This window comes from Chrysemys picta, chromosome 2 (assembly GCF_011386835.1).
Source record: "Chrysemys picta bellii isolate R12L10 chromosome 2, ASM1138683v2, whole genome shotgun sequence".
NCBI classification, from domain to species: domain Eukaryota; kingdom Metazoa; phylum Chordata; order Testudines; family Emydidae; genus Chrysemys; species Chrysemys picta.
Genome location: NC_088792.1, coordinates 45969623 through 45987707, shown reverse-complemented (window position 1 = coordinate 45987707; position 18085 = coordinate 45969623). Strand labels below are relative to the sequence as shown.

Sequence of the window (18085 nt, the reverse complement as noted above, 5' to 3'; positions counted from 1 at the left end):
TGTCCGGTGGGAGGGAGGCTCTGGCCGACTAGGTGTCCAGGACCACCCTGATAAACTCTATGCGTTGTATGTGCTGTTTACCAACAGGCCCAAAGTGCGTTTCGTGAATATCCTGGGGGCAGTGGACAGGGCAAACGGGAGGACCATAAATTGGTAGTGTTCCTGCCCCACCGTGAAACAGAGGAAGTGTCTACGCCCCTTGAATATATGAATGTGGAAGTACACGTCCTGCAGATCGAGGGCGACATACCAGTCCCCGGGATCCAGGGAGGGGATGATGGAGGCCAGGGAGACCGTGCGGAACTTGAGCTTCACCATGTACTGGTTCAGGCCTCACAGGTCCAAGATGGGCCTGAGCCCCCCTTTGCCCTGGAGCAGAGCAGTTCTGAAGCACCTTTACTGGTGGCAAGAAGGAACTGAGAGTAGGGGGAACGCGCAGTACCCCTTATACCGCGCCATGGAGGTGCCACTCCAGGGATCACTGGGGCACTTCCCTATGGGTACTGCCAGGGGAAAAACTTCTGACACCAGTGCACATGGCGAGCACGCACACCTATTGTGGAATACACGTGAGCAATCACTCGAAGAACAAATTTGTTCCTGAAAGTAAAGACCATGGGTTAGGTACTCTCTTCCTATTATCTGAGCAGAGGGGAGGAAAGCAGCATGAAACTGGGACAGCTAGCATAGGAAAGAACAGAAGGCAGTGTTCCTTGCCATGCTTTTATCTCTCTTGGGAGCCTGCAGAAACCACTAAGTCTGAAGGGTCACAAAGCATATCTGGAAGTGTGGCTGCAGAAGGGTAACATCTTTTATAATTTTGTACCTTGATGTCTCATTTGATCTCCTATTGGAAGGTATTGTGTCATTTTCAAATGGAAAATGCATTGGTGCACGACATCTAGTTTAGGGATTCCGTAAGGCGTGTCTACACTTACGGCGGCGTGTAGAATACAGACATTACACACCCAGCTAGCAGCACAGATATAAACAGCAGTGTAGATGGTGAGACACGGCTTAGGCGAGTAGAGTGGAATGCCCTGTACGGCGCTCTCTAAGCTCAAGCAGTGCCTCTCACGTTTACATCGCTAATTTTAGTAGTGTAGTCTCCCACTGCCTCCCTGCTGTAGGAGGCTTTTCCCCTCTGCCTCCACCTTGCCGCAGCCTTTCACTGCTGCACACCGCAGTGATAAGAGTGGATGCAGCAGGCCTTTCACCGTGTATGGCCAGTACTCTACAACCTGCTGCCAATGTAGACAAGGCTTTAGTGTTTATTCTGTCCCCCAAACATGCACATATTTCCTATTACCATTACATTTTCATTATTATTTTTATTACTACGACACAAGACACCTGGTTTCTGTCTTAGCTCTACCACTGACTCACACCATGACTTTGGGCAAGTCAATCATTCTGTGCCTCGGTTTCCTCACCTGTACAATGGGGATAATAATGCTTATCCACTTTTGTCAAGTGCTGTGCGAGTTACAGATGAAAAGTGCTCATTATTATCAATATATAGAAATACAGTAGACATGGTGTGCCAATTGCCATTGTATACAGGTGCTTATACACACACAGACACACACACGCACTATCTAGCCACGTATACATAAACACACACTCTTGCTATTTGTTTCAGCAATGCATTTGGATTTTGAGAAATCGATTATAGGAATGAAGACTGTGATGCATACAATCACTGCGTGTGAACAATGGTGGCAGCAGCAGCGACAGTCTCATCAGGTGGTGACAGAGTGAACAACGACAACTGTGTCAGCTGCAGAAGCGGCAGCAGCAGCTGAGTCATTGCTGGATACTTCTCCCTTCTCTCACCATGTCCCCAGAGAGTGGGAGGTGAACCCAAATGAATGTACCTGTGAACTCTGGGTCTTTGCTGACCCAGGAAAGCCACCTGTCAGTAGGGTGCAGTGGAGGGAGAGGAGAGTGATGTGATTTTTAAAGGGACATTCATTTGTTGGACTTTCCCACCACAAGATGGGAAACTGAGGCAAAGGGCACTGCCTAACACACTATGGGGTCGGGTCGGCTTATGAACGCTTGTTTTTTAATTGGTTGTGGTGTTTTCCTAAACTAAGGCTTAGTTCCCTTTCCCTTTTAATAAAAGTTCTCAGACTCAGTACTCGAGAGTGGGGAGTACTGTCTCTTAGAGACACGCAGGGATGGTGTTAAGTTTTCCCAGATTACTGGGTGGGCACTCGAGTTGGTTCTGTGTTGTAATGTTCAGAGGAACCCCTAGATGTTGAACCTGGCCTTTGTTGCTGCCAACTTCGCCTGGTAGAAGGGATACAAAGGTACCTGATCAACATGGTGAACATTCCAAAAACAAAAACGAAGCTAAAAGGAACAAGCCATGAAAAGTGGGTTGAAGATGTGTAAATTAAGTTGCTGCAAGTAAAGTAGACACTGGGGAGCATGTCACTGTGATGGAGAATACTGTGCTGGTAAAGTGAAAATTATACCTTGCGTAGCTGCGGATCAAAGCTGAGGGTGTGGTTAGCTGGGAAGAGTGACAGGAAAGACACGGCATGCCCAGCAGGCTGCCAAAGCCCACAGGAATTGCAACAACACACACATAAAAGAGCCAGCGAAAACCTACAAGAGCAACAGCTAAGAAAGCAGCCTGGGAGGGAAAAGGATGATGTGAATTCAGCAGATGCACAAGGAAAAATATGAGCTCAAAAATAGGAAGAGCAAGTAACCCCAACAATCACCACAAAATTGAAAAGCAGACTGAATATCCGTGTGCATAGGGAAGATGATGCATCGTTTGAGTGCCACAGTCCCCAGAACATATGAAAAAATAACCATAGCCAGCCAGTTGTTCACAGAGGGTACTGGGATATAGTGAGACAAACAAATACAGACAATGGTTAAGCCATGTTGACTGTATAAGCTAGGGGTGGCCAAACCATGGCTCGCAAGCCACATGCGGCTCTTTTACTGTTCAAGTACAGCTTGATGAGCCCCCCATGCTGCCCCATTCTCCATCTACCAGACTGGGGGGGAGCTCAGGGTTTCTGCTTCCCCAAAGCTTGAGTCACACCCTCCTCTTACCCTCAGCAGTCGCTCCCTGCAGTTCCCAGCCATTTGCTGCTACTTCTCCCCACAGCCACAGCTCCCAACTTGCTGGCTCCAGCAGCTGTGGTGCAGGGAGGGGGCCCAGTGACAGCAGGTGTCAGAAGTCTGGCAAAAATCAGGGGGCAGATGTGACCCCACTTGCCTCCCCTACATGTTGCCTCTGGTTTCTGCCCAGTGGTGAGGGGGAGTCTCGGGGCTTCAGCCTCTTGGGGTGTGCCTGCCTGGGCGCTGCTCTCGAACTTCTGAAGATTAATGTATGCAGCTCAGAGGGTCAGTAAGTTTGACCGCCCCTGGTATAAACGTCCCTCATTGTTATAAGACCTTAAAACCACTTGGAAACTGCAGCTGCTGCAGAATAAGATGGCTGGCTTATTTGAGTGGTATTTCACACAGATGTATGCTGTAATGCTTCCAATTCGCCACTTGCTCCCAGCTGATTGCCAGGTGAAGATTAGAAGGTATTGGCTTTGACCTATTAAGACCTAAAATGGCCTGGCTACCCAAGAGACTGCCTCTCTCCTCACAGTAGATGTGAAGCCGGTGTGATCGCAAGCTATCAGCTATCAGATAAGGAACAACATTCTCTGCAAGGGTCCTTGACTCTAGAACTTACTCCCCTTATCCTGAGCTCAGATCTATTAATCTTAATGGCATTCTGCAAGGCCTATTTATTTGCCAAGGTTTTCCCCTCACACAGTTAAGGATGTTGTGCACCTCAACTGGATTTAGGATAGATTTTCGCCATGTTGGTTTAGGAGGAGGAATTTTATGGTGAGCGTGTTGGGGAGGATTTTTTGGATTGATCTGATAGAGTTCTATGTTTTTATAATATTTTATGTGTACATGGAGGTATAGACAGATGTGCTTTTAGTAAAGTGAATTAAATAGTAGCAACAAGCAAGGGCAAGTATAAAGGATAGAGATACCGAAGCCACAGCCGTACCAGTGGGATTCTTCACAAAGCACATCCAGAGATGTGTGGCAGGACAGCGAACTGCAGATGCAGATCACGTTGCTCGGAGACTTGGCTTTGAAGCCCCCATCTAGTACATGAAGGGTGACTGCACAGCAGAGGAGGAAAACCCACAGCAGTCACAAGTATATCAACAGAGAGAGCAAAGTAAGGCTACTCCCCAAGTCCTCTCTAAGCATTTTCTGCAGAATGGGCAGCATACCTAACCTTCTACCGTTCAAGGGGCTTGACTGGGACACTTTTATATCCACTGCTCCTGGGTCATTTATAGCTCTGAAATGTTGCACCAGAGTGCCTGTCACTGGTCTAGTAAGATCCCATTTATTCATCCCAACAAATTGTGTATCTACCTCACAGTGGAGAAGAGTCAATAGTAGCAAGAACAGAGCCACATTTTCAAAGTAAGATGGCCTCTTCTAAAATTTCCATATACACCTTTACCTTGATATAACACGAATTCGGATATAACGCAGTAAAGCAGTGCTCGGGGGGGGGCGGGGCTGCGCACTCCGGTGGAACAAAGCAAGTTTAATATAATGCGGTTTCACCTATAACCTGGCTCCCGAGGACAGCGTTATATCGAGGTAGAGGTGTATGTAGATTACAAAGGATGATATCAGAGAAAGCATTTGTTGTGCTAACCTGTATTTTCAGTCCAATACAATCAAACAGTAATATTTTCAAAAAGTCCCACTGACAGTCAATGGGCCTTAAGCACTTGTGAAAATTGTATCCATAGTTCTTATGTTGCATCTAATACTAACTGAACTAAGCAGAAGTTAAGGAAATGCAAAGTGTACTTGAACACTAAAGGGAACTCAGGGAAGGAATCAGGAGACGATAAAACAGACAAGATGGTGAAAGTGAACTTGCCTGCAGAATCCAGTTTAATCTTACTGATCCTTGCTTTCTTCAGCCAAAACACAACACACCTTTGCTGTTTTTAGTAAATTTAGCCTTGCTGATTAGAAGCAAAACTGACAAGTGTTCACAACATTAGTCACACAGAAATGAGATGACACCTGCATCATACTTCTATGGTGGTATCAGCAGATCTATTAGCCTTATATCACAGGCTGTTTTTAGCAACAGTCAACTCGGAGTGGGATGCTAGATTCCAGCCAACATGTGGGGTAAGCAGGCTTCCAGACAGGACTTTATACAGCAAACAATAAGTTAGTTACTAGTAGAGACAAAAAGTAAGTGGTGAATGTGCAGGACAGGAACCTCCAGCTCTGAGTGTGAAGATGAACATATGAACTCAGCGAAATATATTGACCTATTTGTGCAAAGGCCAGTTGAGCAACAAATGGTTGTTCTGCTATTTCTGCAGAAAATAATTGCCCTCCCAAGCAGGTAGGTACGTCAACCAGTTTAATAGCAAGCTAGCTTGTGTCTCCGTCTCTCCTCTGTTCCTAAAAAAATACCTTACAGGCACCTCACAATCCTTTGCAGCCTTGGATCAACAGTACCTAGTTAAGGAAGGAGATATCAGTCATCCAAACTAGCCCGTCACCTAATTTTGCTGAGTTACTGCCCTATCTCTGTGCAGTGAAGTCATGTGTTTTAGCAGGAAGGCAAGGTTTGGCCTCACTGAGCCTGCTGTAAATTTTATATTACAAATATGGGCACAGCTTTCACTGGTTGCTGATTTAGTATGCATGCTACCACAAATTTTAGTGAAGGGATAGTATTAGCTAACTTTGTGCTCTTATACAGTATGTAGATTTGCAGATTGTGAGCTTGGCCTTTGATTTTATTATTATTATTATTATTATTATTAAATTCCCCTCACCATTTTAGAATCAGGACAAGAATTTAAAGGGGAAAAGGAGGTCATTTTAACAAGCAACATGGGGAAACTTGGAAAGTGTAAAATACTCTAGAGGCAAAAGTTGAAAAAAATAGTGACTAAAACTAGGCTTTTAAGCCCATATTTAACAAAATAACTGACCTGATTTTCAGTTATGCTGTGCTTTCAGCAACTCCCACTGAAGTTTATAGATGAGGGTCAGGGAGCTGCTGAGTGCTCGGCTCTTCATGAATCCAAAACTTATACTAAAGATCAAAATTAGCGAAGGGCTTTAACTCTGGAAAGGCAAAACATGACAACTAAGGAACTCGACAAGCTAAACAAACCACGCTGCTTCAGCCAACCCCTTAACACAGGGTCACAAGCTACTAAATTCATTACAATCTGAGCAAATTTTCTCCAAATAATAAGAAGGAATTTGTCCCAGAATGTTGCGTTTCTTAAAAAATTCTAAGGTTGACTGTTAAATCAGAGCTGCAGCAGGCTGGAAAACTTGAAGTGGTCTCAGGAATCTTATGCTGGGCTCCTCTTTTGTCAGTGTTAATAATGGCATCCCAGCCACCCCATGCAGGGTCAGAAAACCCATTTGTAATTGAAGTCTCAAGCTTTTGGGAGGTGTATATTTGGTGTATATTGATAACAATGTGTCTGCAGCATTCAAGTAGTTTTTGTTTTTAAAGTTTTGTGGTTCCACAATGTATTTAGTATATTTAATATATTAACACACGATGCAATAATGCACTTCTTGTATTTTACTCCATTTCTGCAAAAAACGGGGAAGAAAATTTGACCTGGATTATTGCCCCCCAGGTGCTGCACTGAAGAACATGTAAGCCACAATCCTGCAATGAGCTCCATGTGGGTGGGCCCTGTGCCCCTCAATGGAGCCTCAATAAAAGTAGCAGTGCTCCTCATGGGCGCAGGGTCCACTCACACAGAGCTCATTACAGGATGGGGAACATAGAGAGGATAGATATTAGAATGATTTACACTGGAAAACGGGGCGGGGGCTGTGCAAAGTCTAATGAATGACTGAGAACCTGAAAGCTGGGGTCCATCCAATGAACGGGGATTCCAAGAGTACCTGTAGCTCAGTGAAAGAAAACTGACTGGGCCTAGGCATTCTTATTGTGACAAAAGAGACTCAGGGGTGCCTGTAGTTGGATTGGAGGGGAGCAAAGAGGATTGGGACTTTCCTAAAGATGGCAAAAGAGGCAGGTGAGAATACCCAACTTGGGGAGGTTTTTCAAAAGGTAGTGCGGGGACAAGAAGCAGTTGGTTTCAAAATAAAAACTTTATATTGACAGAGGACTTGAAAAGTGGGGATAATTTTATATTTTTTAAAACATGAAAGAACTGGTGGGGGAAGGATCAAGAAGCAAGCAACAACAAAATGAAAACAGCATGGAGAGTAGAGATGCAAAAAATTGCATGACTTTTTTGTTTACAGATAAGCAGCACTCACTCTACTCAAGAGAGCAATCTGAAAACTCAGTGTGAGAAGCAATATACATGAATATACTGTCACACCTATAGGCTTTGTTCCCATTTTAATTACAATTGGCATTTCTGAGCCTCTTGCTAAAGACATCTTTGCTGAAAAATGCTGTGGAGCTGTACCACGAGCAGTATGGGAGAATAGAAAACAAATACTACCTACAATATTAGATTGGGTCTTACTGATGGACTTAAAGCATAATCTTCACCAATTTCCTTGAGAGTCAATTGACATAGTGTACATTATTTCCCCAACCCCCCCCCCCCCCCCCCCCCCAAAAAATCCTGTTCCCCACCTTTTGTTGTTATTGTTCACGCTCCATTTCAACAGCCACCCCTGAAGGGTGTGGTGTGATAACTCAACTGCCATTATGTGGTGACTGTTGATATAAGTAACTTTTTGATGGCGACCAAGGTACTTTGTACATATCCAGTTAGATGATTATTCAAAGACATAGCTATTGCACCTGCTATTCAGCGGCTATCAAAGGAATGCTGAGAGAAGAGCAGCTTGCATGTTTCCCTTGGATGTAAGTTTTCAAAGGGTTTAGCCAATTTAGGCATACAACTCTTATTAAAAGTTAGAGGAAGCCATGTGGCTGAAGCCCAGCACATTACTTGCTTTGAAATTTTACTACAAAATAGCTCACTTAAGGATGCACTGAGCTTCTGCCAGCCCACTGAATAGCGGTCTTAGTCATCAACTGCACCTAGACTAGCCATCATAGAAATGGAGGAAATCATTTTCAGCATTAGCACTTTAACCCAAAACCTGTTCCCAATCAAGGTGAGATATTAAAACAGCACAATGTGACCTTAAACGCAAAGAAAAGAGTGTTTTAACATTTGTAAAGTCGTACATGCCTGTAAGGTAATGGCTAACTGAGCTAAACTAATGACTTGTGGGGTGGGAAGGAAGGGCAATGTTAATGTAGCTATAACTCCATGTTTCTCCTAAACCTTCTCTTTCTGTTATTATTGATAACACTGTCATTCTCCCGGTGGCCAGGACCCATAACCTGGGAGTCATCTTTCACTCCTCCCTCTCCTTTTCACACAGACCCCTTTCCTTAATGTTTGCCACCCACAACACAAAATGCAGGCCTTGATCTTGAAAAAGTTTTATACATGGGAGTAATCCAGGGGCTCCTCATGTGTGTAACATTATGTATGTATGTATGTAATTTTTCCAATATCAGGTCTTAGATTATAAATTCATTGCAGAAAGAACTGTGTCTTCCTATTTGCTCTGTAAAGTCCTTAGCACGGTCTTGGATGCTGGAATAATACACTTCAGAAAGCGTTTGAGCCAACAGCGCAATGTCAAATACAAAATTTACCAGAGAAAGGTGATCTGCATTAGTTTGCTTCACGCTAGAACCTCAGCTTCAGGTTCGTAAAACTCAACTAAATTTATTTTCAAGCGTGGTTAAACTGTCTTGCCCTTTTTTTTTTTTTTTTTTAAAAGAACATAAGAATGGCCATACGGGGTCAGACCAATGGTCCATCTAGCCCAGTCTCCTGTCTTCCAACAATGGCTGGTGCCAGATGCTTCAGAGAAAGTGAACAGAACTGGCAATTTATCAAGCGATCCATTCTCCTAACATCCAGTCTCAGCTTCTAGCAGTCAGAGGTTTAGGGACACTCAGAGCATGGGGTTGCCTTCCTGACCATCTTGGCTAATGGCCATTGATAGATAAGTTCACAGAGGATAGGTCCAACACTTTTTTTTAACCTAGTTATACTTTTGGCCTTCACAAAATCCACTGTCAACGAGTCTGACAGGCTGACTGTGCCTTGTGTGAAGAAGTACTTCCTTATGTTTGTTTTAAACATCCCTGCCAGGTGTTTGTCTAACTCGCTCTTAAAAATCTCCAATGACAAAGATTCCACAACCTCCCTAGGCAATGTATTCCAATGTTTAACCAGACTGACAGGAAGTTTTCCCTAATGTCTAAACTAAACTGCCATTGCTGCAATTTAAGCCCATTGCTTCTTGTCCTATCCTCAGAGGTCAATTTACCTCCCACTCCTTGTAACAACCTTTTACATACTTGAAAACTATTATGTCCCCTCTCAGTCTTCTCATCTCCAAACTAAACAAACCCAATTTTTCTAGGTCATGTTTTCTAGACCTTTAATCAGTTTTGTTGCCCTTCTCTGGACTTTCTTCAGTTTGTCCTGAAATGTATCTTCCCTGAAATGTGGCACACAGAACTGGACACAATAGTCCAGTTGAGGACTAATCAGCACAGAATAGAGTGAAAGAATTAAGTTTTGTTTTGCTTACAACATGCCTGCTAATACATCCCAGAATGAGGTTTGTTTTTTTGCAACAGTGTTACACTGTTGACTCATATTTAGCTTGTGATCTACTATGATCCCCACATCCCTTTCTGCAATCCTCCCAGGCAGTCATTTCCCATTTTGTATGCGTGTAACTGATTATTCCTTCCTAAGTAGAGTACATTGCATTTATCCTTATTGAATTTCATCCTATTTACAGCCTGTTTCTCCAGTTTGTCCAGATTATTTTGAATTTTAATCCTATCCTCCAAAGCACTTGCAACCCCTCCCAGTTTGGTATCGTCCACAAACTTTATAAGTGTACCCTATGTCATTATCTAAGTCATTGATGAAGATACAGTATCGTTGGGATTATGTTTACCAGTGTGCATTAATTTGCATTTATCAACATTGAATTTCATCTGTCATTTTATTCCTCGGTCACCCAGTTTTGTGAGATCCCTTTGTAACTCTTTGCAGTCTACTTTGAACTTAACTATTTTGAGTAATTTTGTATTGTCTACAGACTTTGTCACCTCACTGTTTACCCCTTTCTCCAGATCATTTATGAATATGTTAAAGAGCACTGGTCCCTGTACAGATTCTTGGGGAATCCTGTTATTTATCTTTTTCCATTGTGAAAGCTAACCATTTATACCTACTTTTGTTTCCTGTCTTTTAAGCAGTTATTGATCCATGAGAGGACCTTCCCTCTTATCCCATGACTGCTTACTTTGCTTAAGAACCTATGATAAGCAACTTTGTCAACGGCCTTCTGAAAGCCCAAGTATACTATATCTACTGGATCACCCTTGTCTACATGTTTGTTGACCCCCTCAGTGAATACTAATAGACTGATGAAGAATGATTTCCCATTACAAAAGCCATGTTGACTCTTCCCCAACACACTATGTTCATCTCCATATCTGATAATTCTGTTCTTTACTGTAGTTTCAACCAGTTTGTCTGGTACTGAAGTTAGGCTTACTGGCCTGTAATGCCAGGATTGCCTCTGGAGTCCTTTTAAAAATCAGCATCACATTGGCTATCCACCAGTCATTTGGTACAGAGGCTGATTTAAGCCGAAGGTTACATACACCTCTACCCCGATATAACACTGTCCTCGGGAGCCAAAAAATCTTACCACGTTGTAGGTGAAACCGCGTTATATCGAACTTGCTTTGCTCCACCGGAGTGCGCGGCCCCGCCCCTCCGGAGCGCTGCTTTACCACATTATATCCGAATTCGTGTTATATTGGGTCACGTTATATCAGGGTAGAGGTGTACTACAATTAGTGTTCTGAAATTTCATATCTGAGTTCCTTCCAAATTCTTATGTGAATACCATCTTTTCCTCACGATCAATTACTGCTTAATTTATCAATTTGTTCCAAAACCACCTCTATTGACGCCTCAGTCTGGGACAGCTCCTCAGACATGTCACCTGAAAAGAATGGCTTAGATGTGGGAAATGCCTTCACATACTTTGCAGTAAAGGCCAATGCATAGAATTCATTTAGCTTCTCCACAATGACCTTGTCTCCCTTGGATGCTCCTTTAGCACCAGTGGCCCCACTGATTGTTTAGCACTCTTCCCACTTCTGATGGACTTAAAAATTAATAGCAAAAAAAATATTTTGTAAGTCTCTTGCTATTTGCTCTTGAAATTCTTTTTTGGCCTTCCTCATTATACTTTTACACTTGACTTGCCAGAGTTTATGCTCCTTTCTATTTTCCTCATTAGCATTTGACTTCCAATTTTTAAAAGATGTCTTTTTGTCCCTAATTGCCTCTTTAACTCAGTTTAGCCGTGGTGGGTTTTTTTTTTTTTAATCCTCTAATTGTTGTTTTAATTTAGGGTATACATATAGTGTGAGCCTCTATTATGGTGTTTTTAAAAAGTTGCCATGCAGCTTGCAGACATTTCACTCTTGGCAGTTTATTTTAATTTCTGTTTAACTAGCCTCCTCATTTTTTGTGCAATTCCCCGTGTTGCAGTTAAATGCTAGTGTAATGGGTTTCTTTGGCATTTTCCTCCCTTACAAGGATGTTATATTTAAATTACTCTATGGTCACTATTACTGAGTGGTTCAGCTATATTCACCTCTTGGACTTGATCTTGTGCTCCACTTATGACTAAATCAAGAATTTCTTCTCCCCTCGTGGATTTCACGACTAGCTGTTTCAAGAGGCAGTCATTAATGTGTCTAGAAATTTTATTTCTGCATCTCAGCCTGAGGTGACATATTCTCAGGCAATCTGGGTATAACTGAAATTCCCCATTATTGTTGGGTTTTCTGGTTTTGTACTCTCTCTGATCTCCCTGAGCATTTCACAGTCACGGTCACCATCCTGATCAGCTGGTCGGTAGTACATTCCTATTGTACTTTAATGATTCAAGCACAGAGATTCTATTGTACAGTTTGATTCATTTAAGGCTCTTACTATAGTTGACTGTATGCTTTCTTTCACATATAGTGGCACTCCCCCTACAGCACGATACACTCTGTCATTCCTATAGATTTTGTACCCTGGTATTACTGTGTCCCATTGATCATCATCTTTCAACCATGTTTCTGTGATGCCTATTAAATGAATATCCTCCTTTAACAACAGCCACTCAAGTTTCAGTCTCTTGAATCAGATGTGCTCCATTAGCCTTCGGGTAACCAAAAAACTGACACACTGGGTCAGAGCAATGGCCCATCTAGCCCAGTATCCTGTGTCAAACAGTGACCAGTATCAGAGCTTCAGGCGGAGCGTACAGAACACAGGAGTTGAAGTGATCATCCCATGTTCTCCTCCAGATTTCTGACAGTCGGAGGTATAGGGTTGCACAAGATTGGGGTTGTATCCTTGACCATCTTGGCTAATGGCTAGGGCCCTACCAAATTCACAGCTCTCTTTGGTCAATTTCACAGCCACAGGTTCTTAAAGTTAGTCAATTTCATGATTTCAGATGTTTATATCTGAAATTTCATGGTGTAGTAACCATGGGGGCCCTGATCCAAAAGGGGATCATGTGTGTGTGTGTGTGTGTGTGGGGGTCCTAAAGCTCTTGTAGGGGGGTTGCAGGATTGCCATACTCACTTCTGTGCAGGAGCAGACTCCTGGAGGTGGAGGTAGGTCCAATCTCCCCAGTGCTGCTTGGAGTGCCACTGCCGGGGGCTCCTAGCTGCTAGTCAGGGCCAGTGGTGGATTAACACATGGGCTCATGGGCCTTGGACAATTTGAAAAATGGGTGCCCCAGCCATGGCAGGAGCCACAGGGTGGAAGCCCCAAGCCCTGGCTGGAGCCATGGGGGCCAGGACCAGCAGCCCTGAGCCAAGCCCACTGAGACTGGGCAGGAGCTCCAGGGGGCTGGAGCTGCAGGGGGTGGCAGCCCCAGCCCAGGTCCCTGAGCCCAGGCAGGAGCCGCAGGGGGGTGGAAGCCCCGAGTCCTGACTGGAGTCCAGGCACCCCCAACCCCAGCAGGTGCCACCAGTGTGGGGGGAGGGAAGAGGGCAGCAGCCCCAAGCTCGAATGCCCAGAGTCCGAGCAGGAGCTGTAGGGGGTGGAAGCTCCAAGCCCCGGCAGGAGCCTGGGCAGCCCCCAGCCCTGGCAGGACCTGTGGGGGGGGGGAGGAGGAGAGCAGCGGCCCAGGCAGAAGCCATGTGGGAGAGGGATCTGTAGCCCAAAAGCTCGGGCACCCCGAGCCCCGGCAGGAGTCGTGTGTGGGCAGGGGCGGAAGCCTCGGAACTAGGGAGTCCCAAGCTCCAGCAAGAGCCACGGGGGAAGCAGTGCAGAGCCCAGCTCTGGGGCTGCTGCAGCACAGAAGTGTACACCCTCACTTCTGTGCTGCCTGAGGGGGAGGGTCTGATCTCTCCCCATAACAGCTGTGCAGGGAAAAGATAAGTCCTGTCCCATCCCAGCCCGGCTGATATCGGGGAGATCAGATTTCACGGGGCAGGTCTTATTTCACGGTCCATGACATGTTTTTCACGGCCGTGAAATTGGTAGGGCCCTACTGATAGCCATTGATGGACCTATCTTCCATTAACTTATCTAGCCCTTTTTCTTGAACTGGAGCTTTAAAAAGTTCATCTCTCAAATAGGCATGAACAGATTCACTTTACACCCCATACAGTAATTTAAATTGGCACTGGGACAGGATCCCCAACACCTTTTATGTGAATGTGTGAAACAGTGCAACATGATACACAGATGAAAGAGCAGGCAGGCTTCTTTTCTAATGGAAAAAACACTGGATTTTGAAATTAAACAGCAGATGGGAAGCTGATTCTTCACAGATTTTAAAAGGTCCATGAGCTACAGCACTGCTTTTTTTAAACCATGGAATGGAACAAACTTGAATTAGGGGTGTGTAAGTGGGATGTGCATACATCACAAAGTCAATTTGTTGTTCAACCCATAAAGCATCAAGTTACTGGAGCAGGAATCAGTATGGATTGTCCTCTAGCAAGAGACTAGAACTGGGTAAATGGGTAAATATTACCTGGGTAAATATTACCTTGATTTTTGAGGGTCAGTTTCTAGATCTGCTTTTGTGAATGAACTGACAACAATGCAAAATTATGTTAGGTCACCTTATGCTATCTCAGCCCTATTATTAACAAGTTCAGTTTAAAATTCATGATACGGATTCTGGAATTCAAATAATTTGCTCTTGATTACAATGGAAAAGCCATGAAGATTTGTTAAAAGTTCAGTACAGCCTCCTTTAAAATCAATGAAGTATTTATAACAAATCTGCAGGTCCATTCCATTAAAACAAATATAATATTTCTAACCAATCTGAGTTTATAAACACATTCACAGCACATCACTGAACGAATCAGATTTTTGTAAATGAATTTTAGGTCAGCTATACGGATTTAAGGGAACATGTCAGATTAATTGGAAATCAATTTGTATGGTATAATTTTAGTTAGAGACTCATTTTAAGGCTGTGATTTTACTGGATATTTTGAGTGATAAGCCACAAGGCTGAAACGTATGTGATTTCCTATATTACTAGAACCCCAAGAGAAAAGTAAGTTTATTCTATTTACTGAAAATATGTCTGGTTAGTAATATAGAGTAATTGCACTTCCTAATACTTAATGCACTTTCTAATACTTAATGGACACAGCAAAATTTCTACTGCCTGATAGGGAAGAAAAAGCTGGGTCTCCTCTTCACATTATGTCACTAGGAATATACTTGGTAAGTGCATACTTATTTTATGTTTAGAAATAATTCTATGGACTTTGCTACTCAAGCCAGTCAAACGTTTTTGTTCCTGTTAGTCTAAAAGCTATTGAGAGATGACATCAGCCTCATTTTGATTCTCTCAAAAAAAAATGTATCCATTCACTGCAACATTAATTTTGCACTATTTACAGTACTACATATTCCATTAAATTAGGCATACTATGTTAACATATCTGCTTCCTTTCAGTAGTCATGCTGTCATCTGAATTAAATGAAACTGAGGCTCGTCTCTGATGGGAAACACTGGGGGCTTGGTTGCATGGAGTAGCAATGCTCACTAGCGGGGTGTGATTTCTGAAGCACACCAGCCTGTTGCATGCTACACTGATCCATGTAGACCCCGTTGAAGTGATCTAAAAGTTCCCTAGCATGCATTAAATGTAGCTGTTTTAGTTGGTACATTTTAGAAATCACACTTTCAGTGTGCATTGCTGCTCTATATAGACAAGCCCAAAGTGTCCTTTCTCTATGACACAATGGAATAAGGTTCTTCTCAGAGATACACAAGTGTACCAGGCCCCTTCAAGGAGCTGCTTTATTAGTAGTAGTATTAAAATTCATTTATACATACTACAATAAATTAACACACTACTTCAGGATAAGATACGATCCCTGACAAAAAATCAACTGGAACAAATAATAATGAATGTGGTTATAGTGGTTGAATTCAAAGGCTTTTAGCATTATTCACAATCAAAGCAGATTCTTTTCCTCAGCTATTGCTTTAAATATCATGCATTAGTTTATATTTAAATAAATGAGTAAATATTACCTGGATAAATATTACCTCGATTTTTGAGGGTGGGTTTCTATATCTGCTTTTGTGAATGAACTGACAACAGTGCAAAATTATGTTAGGTCACCTTATGCTATCTCAGCCCCAAAAAACTATAGAACAACAAAAAATAAAACTACAATATTTGTTTACCGTTGTTCTAAGCAACTGAGAAGACATCAAATTAGATGGAAAGTTTTCTAAATGTTCCTAACTAACAAGCTGAAATACTTGGAAGGATTGATTTTTCGTGTGTATATTGAGAAAATACTGAAGGAGTAACCCATTGACTGATATAACAAAGTGTACAAGATTCTGAGATCCTATTTAAGAAAGTAACAATGCAGAGCTATATTAAAATGTCCTGGCACAGAGGTACTATAATATCTTATGTTACAATCCTTCACTCAGATCAGTGCAAGAAGATCTAGCACTTAAGTCAATGGCATTGCACATGAATGCATTGATTCTGCATCCAATTGCAGGATCGTGACCCATGTATATAAAATATTTGCCAACCCTTTCCCCATATTTAATAATAATAAATCCACTTACTTGCTTTTCCCTTTGTACACTGTGGCATACGATCCTTCCCCTAGTTTTTCCAGTTTTTCGTAAGAGTCTGCTTTTCCAAACTTGGGGCTTGTAGGCTAAATAAAAATAAAGGATGGAACTTTCAGCATTAACACCAAAATTAACTGCTTTGATTCAACCATGAAAGACTAAACGACATTACTGAAACGGATGGGATTATGTCTGAATTTTTTTAATATTGGTTGCAAGAATCCAGCAGAGCTAATGTAAAATGTTTGATAGGCTGCTCAAATAAATGTAATTCAACACTCCAGATTGTGGTTACCTATTTCAACCATATTCTTGTATCAGTGGAGCCATCAAAAGGATTTTGTTCTTAGTCACAAGAGGCTTGTGTTCCACTTTTGGCTTACAAAACTTTATATGCAGAAGTGGATCATTTCCAGCTAAACCAATCAATCTGTTTTAATAAGTGTAATTCAAGATTCTAATCTGCTCTATAAAATAGGCAAGGTAATCACATAGGTCTGCTTAGATGAAAACGTGTAAAAAATACTGTCAGTGGCACTTAGGGCACTGAGCACCTCCCAGAAGATATAAATATCTTATGGAATGGGCCCTCTAAGGGTGAATTTCACTTCTGAATTGATCCTAAAATTCTTTGGTTTGCATACACAATCAAAGCATGCCTTTTAATGGCATGTGTATGCAGTATGGTTTTTTATAATCTTTATTCTTAATGACTGCTGCCTGGGTTTCTATAACTGAATCAAGTTAACTACAGTACTTTGTTCAGTGAAAAAGCACAGGCTCAGATTTTCAGCTAGTGCAAACAGACATAGCCCCTATTGGCTTTAGCAACAGCTGGGAATATAACCTAAGCTTTTACACAACCATAACAAAACTGACAATAACTAGAGCTGTGAAGAGTAGAGGTTCATATTGCACCTTTAAAAATACACTCGAAAATGATTAATTTGAAAGTGCTGAAAATAAGGAAAATTATGCAGAGGGCTCTGTCTTGTAAAATAGCACCGTTTATCTTCATTTTGTTTAACAGAGCCTACGCAGCAGGAGAATACCAAACAATGTTTATCGCAATCTTCATTATTTCAGTACAATAGTCTATGAAAACAATTACGTATGTATCCTTTGTGTCTCTTTGTAGACATGCATCTCTGATACATATGTGGAAGTATATACGTATATATGTATAATATATATAGTTATGGCATACATGAGGGTGTAACGTGGTATAAATATTTCTAGTCAAAGAAACCACTTTTTGTTTTTGCAGAAATTTTCAATTTCTGTTTTTTATTTTCAGTCCCGAATTCATTCTGGGTTCCTCCCTCCCCCTTCCTCTTATATTTTACCAATGCAAAAGGAGAAAAAACATTGAGAGAGAAAGTGAGATTATGTTTAAACTATTCTCCCCCCCCCCACTCCCCCTTTTCCACTGCGGGAAGAGGAGAAGGGGGGGGGGGCTAAAAACACAAAAATTAAGGACCAAAAACCTAACTGAAATGAAAATGTAATTACTGGAAGGAGAAGGATCCATCAGACAAGGTTTGTCTGCTATCAGCTTGCTTCCCAGTGAGCCATTACCAACAGGCATGGGTGTGTATTTGTTTGAGGGGAGGGAGAAAGTAATCTACAACGTAGTAGCTTTGCAAAACTATCAAAAAAAAAACCCCACCTCTGAGGCTCCTCCATCACTAGATTTCCATATTGTTCGAATATGATGAAGCTGGTTTACTGTGTTATACTTTTCTTGTATGTAGTTTGCCTATTTTCATGTTGAGATTTACTTGTGTTGTTTCGGGATTTTTTGTTTGTTTTGTAATACCGC

General features: G+C 42.3%; 1 protein-coding gene across 5 annotated transcripts in view; it reads right to left on the bottom strand.

The window, feature by feature from the left end:
• The window catches only part of CDK14 (cyclin dependent kinase 14), a 484579-nt gene that overhangs the window by 319852 nt on the left and 146642 nt on the right, over positions 1–18085 (bottom strand). For all 5 annotated transcript variants that reach the window (XM_065583048.1, XM_008169566.4, XM_065583049.1 and 2 more), the window contains one exon: positions 16255–16349. In XM_065583048.1, coding sequence (XP_065439120.1) covers positions 16255–16349 — 95 coding nt within the window. The remainder of the gene's footprint in view (positions 1–16254; positions 16350–18085) is intronic.